The sequence below is a fragment of the Trifolium pratense genome, linkage group LG5, assembly GCF_020283565.1.
Source record: "Trifolium pratense cultivar HEN17-A07 linkage group LG5, ARS_RC_1.1, whole genome shotgun sequence".
NCBI lineage: Eukaryota > Viridiplantae > Streptophyta > Magnoliopsida > Fabales > Fabaceae > Trifolium > Trifolium pratense.
Genome location: NC_060063.1, coordinates 48813977 through 48827796, shown reverse-complemented (window position 1 = coordinate 48827796; position 13820 = coordinate 48813977). Strand labels below are relative to the sequence as shown.

The following is a 13820-nucleotide window of genomic DNA, read 5'->3' as shown; positions in this document are numbered from 1 at the left end:
TATAAGCCCATTTGATATTTTATAATTATTATTTAGTTTGTCCTTTTACTTCTTACCCAACTCACCCTCACATGGTATACTGCAAAACCTCACAAGCACTATATAAGGCCCTATGATCTTCACAACTATAACTCACACACTCTCCTCTTAAGCTCTAGTAGTTAATTAACTAGTATTTGCAACATATAACTAGCTATTACTACAAGAGTTTAATTAAAATGGCTTCTAAAACCTCTTCCTCCCTTGCTATTTTCCTCACAATCAACATTCTCTTCTTTACACTCGTCTCTTCTTGCGGGACATGCGGCTCTGGCCCATACCCAAACCCTAACCCAAAGCCAAAACACACGCCAAGCCCAAAACATTCCGGTGGCTCGAGCCATTCAGGTGGAGGATCAAGCCATTCAGGCGGGGGATCTAGCCCTTCTGGAGGCTCAACCCCCTCTGGAGGCTACACTCCACCTGGTGGCTCCACCCCTTCAGGCGGCAGTGGAACCGTCACATGCCCACGCGATGCACTGAAACTCGGTGTATGTGCCAATGTTTTAAATGGATTGTTGAATGTAACTTTGGGCCAGCCACCAGTGACACCATGTTGCTCACTCCTAAATGGACTTGTTGATCTTGAGGCTGCAGTGTGTCTTTGCACTGCCCTTAGAGCTAACATTTTGGGGATAAATCTTAACCTTCCTATCTCACTTAGCTTACTTCTCAATATTTGCTCAAGGGAAGCACCACGTGATTTCCAATGCTCCTAAATAATTCATCATGCACGGTGTGTGATCATATATCAACGTATCTACTTTAATTTACTTCAAATTTCTTGTGGCTTAATTATTTTTCGTTATTTTCCAAATTAATATTTGATCTCTCATTTTGAGAGATTCTTGATTGTAAAAGTGCATGGATGATTAACCTCTTGTTATATTATTCCTTGGATTTTAGTGTTTGTTTTTATCTGTTATTGTCATGATAAATGTATTCCCGATACAATTTGCTAGGGAAATTAAAAATGATGAATAATTAACTAGTGTTATTTTTTTCTTTCTGTTGATCATATATATGAAATTATATATTACTATATTTTTGCTTTGTGTCTTTAGTCCTTCTAATTTCCATTCAGTGCCCGACATGAGGAAAATGAATATCTAGAAAAATATATAACACTAGGATTCTAGGAAAAAGAACATATATATGTAAACGGTGCAATGAGTCCGTGACTAATATGGTACTATTAGTATTAAATTAAGCAATTAATTAAGCATTATACTCCACAATCTGTAGGGAGCAAACGGGTAGTTCAATCTGTGTGTACAAAACTAATTCAACATACTAGTACTTCCACAAGTTTTAGTGCACTGAATGAGATAAATACACACCAATTAAAAATTAATCCTAACTAAACCACGTGTACCAACCAAATTAAACCAAAACAAGATATAATATTTTTTTTGTCAAGTATATTTAGTGGCTAAAAATTTATCTTTAGAGTGAATAAGTGAGTTAGTAAGATTCAAACTTTAATCTCTGCATATTATATGCAACGTCGATCTATACCAACTGAAATGTGCTTACAGAGACAGACAAAATATAATTTTAATCAAATCAAATGTCAAAACTAGAAAATTTATAAATATACTTGATCGTACCGGATTAGAATGTGCGACCGCGTCGACGTTTAGCTCTTGAAAGCCCCTGTTGAAGCGGAGGGGGGTTGTGTACCTGCAGTTGCTCCGACGCTCAAGTCAGTGAGAGTGAAGCAAAGTTTTTCGATGCTAAGATATTACGTACCTTGTGAATGGCATGGAGTCACGTATATATAGCCCCCAGCGCTGGGCCAAGACCCTTGATGGCATTAATGGCCATCAAGTGGCTGCGGAAAACGGCTGGAAAGCCTTGATGAGCAGTTAATGCTCATCATTCCGGTGAAATGTGCGTTACAAGAAGCCTAGGAATATGACCGTTGGAATGTCGAGCAATTGTCATATGTCCTCGTATTAAGGTCTGCTCGGTTCCATTTGCTCGTGGTGTTTGGATGTCTGGGCTTGTAAGCTCGGTCCAGAACAGGAGCCCCCCAAGTTGTTATGCTTGGATTTAAGCATAATAACTTTGAAGTCTTATTGCTGTTGATTCACCGGATAGGTGCGACAATCTTTCAGAACAGAGCCTTAATCCGAGGAATATTTTCGATTATTGCATTTGGGGAGCATGCGCGGTGGTTCTGTATAGCCCCCATTTATGGTTTTCCACTCAGTCAAAGTCAATTTTTTGAAAGAGGGTAGCGACGTTTTCCAATACAGTTAAATCCTAGGTACTTGCAACCACCAAATTAGTCAACCCTAGGGAGTTGCAGCCGCTCATACATTTATTATGGGCCGTTAATGACAATGTTGGGCTTTAGGAAGGCAAGTTACTTATAAATACTTGCTACTTCTCCTTTAGCCTTTCCAAACGTGCCTCAACCAATAGCGACGAAACTGAATGAGATAAATACACACCAATTAAAAATTAATCCTAATTAAACCACGTGTACCAACCAAATTAAACCAAAACAAGATATAATAATTTTTTTGTCAAGTATATCTTTAGTGGCTAAAAATTTACCTTTAGAGTGAATAAGTGAGTGAGATTCAAACTTTATCTCTGCATATTATATGCAACGTCGATCTCTACCAATTGAAATGTGCTTACAGAGACCGGCAAAATATAATTTTAATCAAATCAAATGTCAAAACTAGAAAATTTATAAATATACTCTTGGGCGGTCTCGAAATATAAGACTCCTAGACTTTTTTTTAGTAGCAAATTATTTAAATATTTTAAAGATAATGAGAAAAGTACAATTAGTACTAAATTCATAATGCGGGGGATATATAAGGGATACTCTACCCACCAAACAACAAGAAATCGAAAATAAAAATTAAAACAAGAGAGGATGAATTTGAAAACCACTCAAAATACAAGCACAACCCCCAATTTGTTTCTTCAACCTCCACCGTCTTTGAAGAGAAAAATTGGCTTCGTTCTTTGCTTCCTAGTTTTCCAAGCTGTTGAGTGTCAGATAAAAGACAAACCCTTCTATTTCTTCCGTACTATAATATATGTCACTTTGATACTTTTATGCATATTAAGAAATGTAATTAATGTTGTGTGAAAAAGAGAAATTATGAGTTGATTTACAAAATTGTCATTCATTTAACTAATGTAAAGTGACTTATAATTAAGTAGATTCTTCGGTACAATCATAATTGTAAAACACTCAACATAAGTAAGTAGATTCTTAGGTACAATTGTTCTTCCCAGACAAATTTTTTTTCCTACGAGAGCTCCCAAAATCAAGCCTCGTCAATCCAAGAACAACCCATCTCAATTATATAACATGATTTTTGAAGGGACATAACAAAATGCCTAGGGAAACAACTCACAAAGAGGGACCCCAATGCACACATCAAGCCAAAATTGAATTGACTCGCAAACTTAATGTCCCCATCGAACAAATATTCTTCGACCAAATAGACAAACTTAGAAAGAGAGTGAGTATTTTGCATCGGTTTTCCTATATAATAGCCGTTAAAATGTGTTTTTATAACACTAAATTTCCATGATTTAATTTGTTTTCTATCCGTGCTACATTGCGGTCAGCATTGTTAAATGTGAAGTTGTGTCGTTGAAGATTGTTTGAAGTCCCACATTGCTTAGGTTCTCGGGCTGTTGAGTGTATAAATATGTGATGACAACCTCATCCTTTAAGCTAGTTTTTGGGATGAGATTCAAGCATACTTAACATGGTATCAGAGCCGGGTTAAGGACCGTAATGTCGGCATTAGACCCGGCATTAGACCCAGAACCACGCTAGGCGTGAGGGTGGGTGTTAAATGTGAAGTTGTGTTGTTGGAGATTGTTTGAAGTCTCACATTGCTTAGATTCTCGAGTTGTTGAGTGTATAAACATGTGAGGACAACCTCACCCTTTGAGCTAGTTTTTCGAATGAGATCCGAACATACTTAATAAGCATTGGTTGGATGTTAATGTGAAAATTCAGCACCATGTGACACTACCTTCTCATGTGGCAGAATATGTCAGCAAGGCTATGCAATTCTCTATTTGCCATGTCAAATTTTTTAATTAGGAAATGATGTCAAAAACTAAAAAATACTAGAGGAATTTAAAAATCATGGACAAAAATTAGATTCAGCTCACAATTCATTATCTGTGGTCTCAATTCTCCAAATAATTCCACTTTATTCTGCTAGAGATCTCATGTTTAAGGTCCATTATTCTTTGGGTTGTACCAATTTTATTTTTTTTGCCAACTTGATTTGTGCCAACATGATTTCTATTCACATGAGTCATTATTTATGATTTGATGTTTCAATTCAAACACTATATTAGAAACATTCCATCAAAGTCATGTAGTTACAGACAGTGGGCGGGTTTGGACGGATTCGGATCCAAAGTTGTAATCAAGCTCAAACCGTAGAGTTAAAAAGTAAGACCTAACAAGCAAAATATAAGTCACTAGGTTGGTCTAATGATAATAAGAGGTTCATATAGTATTCTAGAGGTCTTATGTTCGATTCTCAGCTACAAAAATATATTATTGAATGTGAAATTTTTCATCTCTCCATGTTAAGTCTGGTAATTTATTTTTTAAAGACAAAATGTGCAAGTTTAGTAATTAAACTATTAGAAGAAAAAAAAATCCATCAAATAATTAAAATTAGAAATTCATTCAAGACTTCAACTAGAAATTACAGTTATAAAATACAACTGCATTTGCAATAAATGATGAGTTACTACTAAATTAGCAAGTAGCTAACAACACACTTCATCACTAATATCAATCACAACATAAAAATAAAATAAAAACACACATCTTAGATGAATTAATCAAGAGTAACACTTAATTAGGAGCACTGAAAATCAGTTGGTGGAGTCTTCTCACAAGCATTAAGGATCAAACTTAGTGAAATAGGAATATTAATGTTAATCCCAAGAATGTTAGCTTTGATTGCGGTACAAAGACAAACCGCGACTTCAAGGTCAACTAATCCTTCTAACACCGAACAACATGGATGCTCCGGTGGTGACCCGATTATAGCGCCAATTGGCCCATTCAGCAAATTAGCACATACTCCTAATTTAAGTGCATCTCTAGGACAACTCTTAGTTGAAGGAGTTGGGTTTGGGATAGGGAATGGATTTGGATTTGGATTTGGTTTTGGACAAAAGTAACAACCATTTGCCATAACAAAGAAAAGCATGTTGAATGTGGTGAAAAGAACAAGAGTTGAAGAATTCATGATTAAAATTTGTCACAAAATAATTAGCAATAAAATATATGAAACTTAATTACGTACTGTAATTGTGTGAAGGAAGTGTGAGTGAAGATGTTATTTATAGTGTAAAAAGTTAATTGTATTTTTTGATGTAACAAAAATCATGTGAACCAACCAACCTGTCGTTTGTTACTTTGTTTTAACTGGTAGTGAAAACGAATCAATATAAAATAATAAAATATTACCACTTTCCAATAATAAATAATTTTTGGCCTTAAGAAAATAATAAATAATATTTGTTTAATTGAATAAATGATATGGAACAATTGGCATGTGAGTATAGTACTCCCGTGAACTTTATCCATGATATGATGTTCAAGGAACGACCTGTTAATTGATTCCCATTGGGAGTTTTGCTTTGATCTATCTTGTTTTTTTTTTTTTTTTATTGAAATATTTAGTGGTATAGTATGGTACTATATAATAAGGACAACTTTTGTGCATTGCCCTATAGTGACATACATCAAAATTGTAAAAGATCCTTAGATCAATATGGTGCTTATTTACATGGTGGAATGAGATTATACTAGTAAAGAGATGTTTATGCAAAAGGGGTCTCATAAATCATTTTTCCAACAATTAAGGGATATTTTTGCTTAGTTAAATAAAGGGGTGTGAGTTTACATTTGGACATATTTTAACGTAGGTCATTGTAATTTTCCCTTTAAATTAATATTACAAGCAACAAATGATTGGCAGCCCTAGCTTGAAGGAAACAAAATCCAGCAATTTGTCAACAATAAAATACAATAAATAGAATATGAAGGCTAACTTGTATAAAAAAATATATATGAAGTAAATATAATTCAATTGATAAGAATATTTTAATATATAAAAATTGGAGTTCGAATGAATCAGGATTCACTGCTGTAGCAGTTCCAGTAATTCCCACGATTTACCACATTTATTAATTTTAGTCATTGAATTTAGATTATATGACCCAAATTAAATTTACAATTAAATAATTTTACCCGTCGATTCAGATCGAACGGTCCACAAATGTAATTGTGTTACAACAAAAGAGAGTATGAAGGCTGTATGACTCAGCAGCATGACTCATCTTCTAATTCTTCAAGCAACACCTAAATTCCTCCAAGTAACCCGAATTAATTCTTAACACTGATGTCAAATTAACCAACATGTGAGAGACCCGTGCCCGTACACGGGTCTGATTAAAAGATATATGAAAAATTGGAGTAATATTAACCATAAATTTGGATAAATTTTCATACAACGGAAATTATGATATATTATGAAATACTTCCTTATAAACTACAATAGAAATTTTATTTGCATCTTCACCGTATTTGTCGATAATCAGAATTTTTAATCATTCTCTAGAAGTAACTCTTGAAGTTGCAAGACCATGTGAAAACACCGGCGATGAAAGATATATCTTAACATGTTTAACAGATTGTCTTTACTCTTCATTTTAAATTTTGATTAAATATTAAAAGTTCACATTGATCTTAAATTGAATTATGATTTTTTTGGCATAAAAGAATAGTGGCAACGAAGAAAAAAAATGAGACATGTTTTCTAAAAAAATTTTAAAAAATTGAGTAAATATTTTTTTTTGTAATCGGACGTGTAAAAATTATATACATATTTCGTCATATCCAAAAAAAATTTATAATTGGTTTTTTTTACAATTGGTTTACGGTTAACTTATGTTAGCAAACTTATAATATAAGAGATAAGAGATGTTGCCTTTCAAATTTATTGAAAAACAGGGTTAGCATATCAATTAGAATTCCTAACTTTTATCATGATTGAAGCACAAACTCTAGTGGTTTAAAGACTTTATTGTAAGCAAATGCAGATTCGATTTTTATTATAGACAAATTTGTATTTTTTTTAAATATAAAGCCACAATAAAAAGATAGGGAAAATTAGAGGGGAAAAAAATAGGTTTATGGTTAGCTTACGTTAGCAAGCGTATAATATATAAGAGATATAACTCAAATGCAACTCTATAACGCATCTTATTTAAATTAATTTGGAACTAAATATTGCAAAAATCTAATGGAAAATTAATTAATGTAAAAACCGGGAGAAAAAATGAGAGGAAAGAAATTAATTGAATTCTATTTAAACAAAAAAAAATTGAATAAAAAGAAATTGAATGTGTATTACATAAAAAAATTGGAGTTGTATAAAAAAAACGGGGTAGATTTCTATTTAAACAAAATTAAGCATTGATTTCATATTTATTACATGTGGATTACCAAATTATATCAGATTGATTCATGTGGCCTAGTGGCAAATTCACCAAGTAAATCTTAAAGGTCATGGGTTTGATTCTTGTTGAGGTATTTTTAAACATTTTATTTGAATTAAATTAGGGTTAAAATGTGAGAGAAAATGAGCAGGAAAATGATTAGGTTTATGGTTAGCGTATCAGAATAGGGATTTGATGATTTGCTATAGATTTCTAATTATCGGTTTTTAATTGTTTAAACTGTGCAATGAAAATTGATGGTGCTTAATTGTCGTATGAAATATTTCCGATGAAAATTGATGGTGCTTAACACTTTGTGAACATAATTTTAATCAAAATTGGTCTATTTGTCATAGTGGTTGAAAGTGTTATATTGTAATGAAGGGTTGCGGGTTTGAATCTTAGTCAAGACAAAATTGTATTTTTTTAATAAAAAACTGCAATATAAAAGTGGAGGGAAAACAAATTAGGTTTATGGTTTGCTTGTTGATAACTCCGTTATTACACACTAAAAGTGACATATTCAAGGGAGTTTAGAGGACCTTTTGATGAGATTTTAAGCTTAGAATAAGTGAAATTCATGGTTTTGAAGAGTTGGTTTATGTGGAAGAAATAAGGAAAAGTTGTCAAAAAGTGTTGCGGAAAGTCTAAAAAGCTGTCGAAAGTGTTGCTGAAGGCCTAAAAAGCTGTCAAAAGTGTTGCTGAAGGCCTAAAAAGCCGTAAAAAACTGTTGCTGAAAGGGCTGCGCCCAGGCGCAGGAGGGCCGACGCAATTCTGCACCATTTTTTCACATTTTCTTGCTGTTTGCCGCGCCTAGGCGCAGGGGGGCTGCGCCTAGGCGCAATGCTGACCCTGTTGAGCCATTTTTGCACTATTTAAAGAGGAAAACGCCCATTGGAAAGGGGTTACGCATTTTTGGATCAAAATTGAAGATTGGAGCTCAATTGAAGTGGATTCAAGCAAGGAACAAAGGGTGGAAACACTCCAAAACCTCTTGTCATGAAGATTTCATCTCTTCTTCTCCATGTAATTTCTACCTATAATATGAGTTTCTAGATTCTTAGATTGGATCTTTAGGTGAATTTCATTGTATTTGTTTGAACCATGTGAACTTGATTCTATATGATTGGATTATGATCTAGTTTGAATCTTTTATTCTTTGCACTTAATGCTTCATACAATTTGATGAAATTGTGTGATGAACTCAATAGTTGATTTGTCATGAAAATGGAAATTAGCTATAGACCTAAGAATGATTGAACAATTGATAATCACTTTAGAAATTTAGGTTTATTGATTGTGATTTAGGAATCAATGCTTGTGAAAACCTCACTTAAACACAAATTCACCCAAGAGATTGGGGAATTGTGATTAAGTGAGAGGATTATTATCCAAGAGATTGGGAATAATCATTTTATTGATTCAATCTTGAAACTAGTTGAGTAATTCATGAGTATATAATATGATTCACCAAACAAATTACTATGAGATGAACCGGAAAGATCCAATCGCCCGTCAACCGTTCGATAAAAGTCCAATATTCGTTTTCAACAAATTCTTATGAACAAATCTCCCCAATTATTCTTTTATTTTCTTTTATGCATTGGTTTAATTGTTTTGGTTCAAAGTTAAACAACAATCCTCGTGGACGCGATATCTTAAATACTACTTGTCGACATTTGTATACTTGCAAATCGTCTATCACTTGTGTATACAAGCTTATAATATATAAGACATATATATATTACTACTCCCTTCGTACCACAATATATGTTACTTTGGAAAAAAAATTGTACCACAATATATGTCGCTTTATATTACCAACGAAACATTTAATGTTATTTTTCCTATTATCTCCTTAACTATTTATTACTCTATCTTCTTTCAATTCTTCAAATTATTTTTTTCATACCATAAATGAAGGACAATTTTGTAAATCAACTCATAATCTCTCTTTTTCATACATCATTAATTATCTTTCTTAATATGTGTAAAAGTGTCAAAGCCACGTATATTGTGATATTGAGGGAGTAGTATGTAGTATATACTTAAACCTCTTATTTATTTGATTTAGAGTTTATCTTTAACCGATTCATATAAAAAAAAAAAGATTTTAGTTATTTTGAGAGATTCTTTAAGCACTATGAATTCATGATGAGATAAATTTATTCAATAATTAATATTTATCCACTAAACTTATAATTTAATTGAATGAATTAAATGACTAAATATAGACAATCTTTTTCTTTTTGGTACCAATGACAATCTTGTTTCTTTGGCAGAAAACAAAGACCATCTTAATTTTATAATTAATTGTGTACATTGCGTTCACACAAATTATTTTAAGATCAAGATCTTCAGCCAGATGTTTGCAAGCTGATTAATTAAACTTAAGAAAGTACTGGTGGATCCCATTTTGGTTAAACCATGCCCGTGACACTAATTTGTCCATACTTCATCATATCATATTCATATCATACTAATACTAATTATATAAAAATTGCTTAGAGGGATAACTTCCCCCCAGAACATGCCATAGCCCAAAACGCGTTGAAAACTTTTATTTGCTTTTAAAAGTAATTAGCACTCAAGGACACAGGCTAATCTGAAATGGATTTGTTTTAAGAAAATTTTCAAGTCAATAATAATAGACGTGTCTAGGAAGGATTAAAAGGAGGTTAACATTCTGGCATCTAGTCCCGTGAGCTTAGCTCAGTACATTATATTATATATGTAGGGTATCGAGGTTTGAACCTCGGTCTATATGTAATATGATTTTCAGATTTTTTCTGCGCTCCAAAAAGAATGTTACTATTTCACGTACAAAATATTAAGGGACAAAGACCTGACTCGGTCAAACCAGTCAAAACTGTAGTAAATAGTCCCAAACTTTGAAACCAGCATAACAAAAAAAAATGTTGAGTGAAAATTTGCAACGGTAAGATATGATGAATAAATGGACCGCCTACACAGACAAATTCACGTACCAACAACCCGTGCAACGAAATACATAAAACATAAAAGATTTTTTACTTTAATATACTGATATTAAACAATAATATATTTGCCGTTAAAAAAGAAATTGAATATTAGAGTCATCTTAAAAAGAATGTAATGTGAACGGGTTATAAGCAAAAAAATCCGAGTAGGATTATTATGAAATTATGAATTTACAATCAACATTTTTTTTTGTTGAGCAAAAACAAAAAGATTTCATGGACTTTAGCTATTTTGTTAATTAAGTAGGCTTATCTGGCTTCTATTTTTCAACCCTTAAGATTTTGTGACGTAGATGACATAGAATTGGCGAGAACAAACAAATAACACAAGTTATAAAGCTTGGATAATTCATACTACATTTACATATATATTGCCTATCTTTGAAAGGAACCGCAAAACGATAGCAACGACAACGAGAACAAACAATATATATATATAAAATTCCTAAATAGTTCTCCTAACCCTAATCCACTTAGACCAATCAAATTATTTCATTTAGCCACATCATCCATTTAAATCCAAATAAATCACTCTACAATGCCACATCATTTCTACTTATATTATTATTATTATTATTATTATTATTATTATTATTATTATTATTATTATTATTATTATTATTATTATTATTATTTATTATTATTTTATTATTTCATCTCTATACTTTTCATATTCTACATTTATAAACTTATGACTTTTTAATATACACTCAATCTATATATATAAATCCTAGATAGTTGTGGAATTGTCTATCTAAACCCTAATCCACAAACCAATGAAAACTTTTCATTTAGCCATATCATCCACTTACATTCATTTAATGTGGGGTACTAATTGTAATTATTATTATTATTATTATTATTATTATTATTATTTTGGGTTATTATTCATTTACATTTGTTTGTTCATTTTATTATTTTTTGTATTTTATTGTTTTTTTTTCAAAAAGGTTAATGTTTTTGCTAATAATCTTTTGTCCAATCTTTGTAAATATAAGGAGTTGGTCAATTGTCAGGACTACTTTCTAATGTTAGTAAAAAAAATAGATAAAATAAAGTTTACTAATGGTTGTTATGTCCTGTATGATTTTTATCATATTCGATATTTGAGTATGAGTTAAGTTGGTTTATTTTTGCTCCAATAAGTTTCAAATTAATATAAATGTCAAATTCGATAATACAGTAGTTTTTTTGTAAGAGATAATAAAGTAGTTTATCCAACTCAGAATCCTCCAATGAGATTTATAATATAAATAAAAACTTATGTTTCAACATCGATTGTTTTTCATGGTCAATTATATGTTGTCATTTCCATAGTTATTTTGAAGAATGAGTTAAAGATATTGCTAATCAATGTTAATGAAGAAGATACCAAAGTAACTTCAAATCTGATGTATAAATAAGTTTTTTAAATGTATAAGCATCGATATATATATAATTCCTAGATAGTTGTGCAACCACTAATCTAACCACAGTGTATGAGTATGACCATAAACCGTTTTCATAGTGACATGACAATTTATGGATTACCAACTTATTTTGGTAGATGCAATAGGATCCATCGTAATCTTTTCGAAATGTATAAACACATCTTTAATATCTATCTTATATTTACATCACTTTATTATATTTTTTTTAAGGAACATCACTTTATTATTATTATTATTATTATTATTATTATTATTTTGTTTTTATTGATGTTATTATTATAATTTTCATAATATTTATTGTTTCAATTTATACGAATGATTTTTCAACATTATAATATAAAATACCGCATAACACCCGTGCATCGCACGGGTGTGGGACTAGTAGTACTAAAATATAATAATAAGGACAATACATTCGAGGATTATTTAAATTTTGGTTTCTAATAGAAAAGTCTTTAAATGTTTTAAGGAACAAATGAATCATTTAAATTTGTTAGATAATAAATAAGTCTTTAAATTTTTAATTTATTCATTATTATGCTTGCGGCCTCCGTTATAAAAGCGTTGACATGATTGTTAGCTTAGTGAGGTGATATTGAACTCCTTCTTGCTATTTGGAAGTTAAAATATAGTGTTCATTACCACCTCATCAAGTTACTTCAACATTTTATAACGGAGAATACTTTAAATGATGATAGTGTAATAAATTAAAGGTTTAATTGAACATTTGGTTCCTTATTTTTATTTTAGGTTTCAAGTTGGTCCATTATCTTTTAAAAGTTTTAAATTGATCCCTTATTTTTTCTTCCGTTTAATAAGTTAGTTCCTCCCGTCAAATTTTTGGCTGACTTTTACCTACGAATATATGTTGTTGCTATAAGTCAAATTTCGTATTCCGTTTGCCACGTGTCCACATCTAACGGCGTCAGTCAAAAATTTGACGGGAGGAACTAACTTATTAAATGGAAGAAAAGATAAGGGACCAATTTGAAACTTTTAAAAGATAAGGGACCAACTTGAAACCTAAAATAAAGATAAGAGATCAAATGTGCAATTAAGTCTAAATTAAAAACTTAAAATCTAATTATTACCTAAAAACTTAAAGGACTTGTATATTAGGCTTAATTAATTAAATGGTCCCTTAAAGATATTTTAGATTTCACAATGGTCCTTAAAAGAAAAAAAGGTCCGGATTGATCCCTTAAAAACAGCTCTGTTAATTATTTTGGTCCTTTGCATCAATTTTTTCCAAAAACCGTTAAGTAGTGTCACTAAAACTACTGTGCCACCTGTACAATATTTAACTTTTTTCTAACCAAAAAAAAGTATGAAAAAGTTTCATCAAAATAATTATTATATTATTTTTTTAGGACAAAATATATTAGATATATTAGGAATATTGGAAATCAAAAGAGTACAACAAATATTAGAAATACTCAAGAAAAAAGTACAAAATGAAAGGAAAAGAAAAAACCACTACTAGTACTATGAGAAAAAAGAGGGGAAAAAACCACTAGCAGGGGGAGCTATATTATAAAAGGATAGTGTAGAAAAAACTAAATAAAAATGCTTAAACGTTGCAATTTCATTTTTGCCACACATCAACACACAAGTATCCAAAACCTATTTTATGGGTATATACTATATATACTCTGCCAGCTAAAATTAATGTCTTACATGATTGCATCATAATCTTAACTTATCTCAAATTCATTTAATTTTTTTATAATTAATATAGCTATTATTGATTAGGGTTAGTTCCTACCCAACTCACCCCACTTGGCATGTTCCAAAACACACCATGAACACTATATAAACCCCATTTACCACT

At 31.3% G+C, this 13820-nt stretch overlaps 2 protein-coding genes across 2 annotated transcripts; one reads left to right on the top strand and one right to left on the bottom strand.

Annotated features, from left to right (window-relative positions):
* Window positions 1–126: 126 nt before the first annotated feature.
* On the top strand, window positions 127–1057 carry LOC123887106 (lipid transfer protein EARLI 1-like). The gene has a single exon (XM_045936394.1). The coding sequence runs from the start codon at window positions 219–221 to the stop codon at window positions 756–758; it is 540 nt and encodes a 179-aa protein (XP_045792350.1). The 5' UTR covers window positions 127–218; the 3' UTR covers window positions 759–1057.
* A 3850-nt stretch (window positions 1058–4907) lies between these two features.
* Window positions 4908–5303, bottom strand: LOC123886834 (14 kDa proline-rich protein DC2.15-like). Its single transcript, XM_045936114.1, has one exon. The coding sequence runs from the start codon at window positions 5301–5303 to the stop codon at window positions 4908–4910; it is 396 nt and encodes a 131-aa protein (XP_045792070.1).
* Window positions 5304–13820: the final 8517 nt, after the last annotated feature.

What these genes read in the sequence shown, in the direction of transcription:
- LOC123887106 (XM_045936394.1), top strand. Translation starts at nt 219, where the DNA reads ATGGCTTCTAAAACCTCTTCCTCCCTTGCTATTTTCCTCACAATCAAC.
- LOC123886834 (XM_045936114.1), bottom strand. Translation starts at nt 5,303, where the DNA reads ATGAATTCTTCAACTCTTGTTCTTTTCACCACATTCAACATGCTTTTC.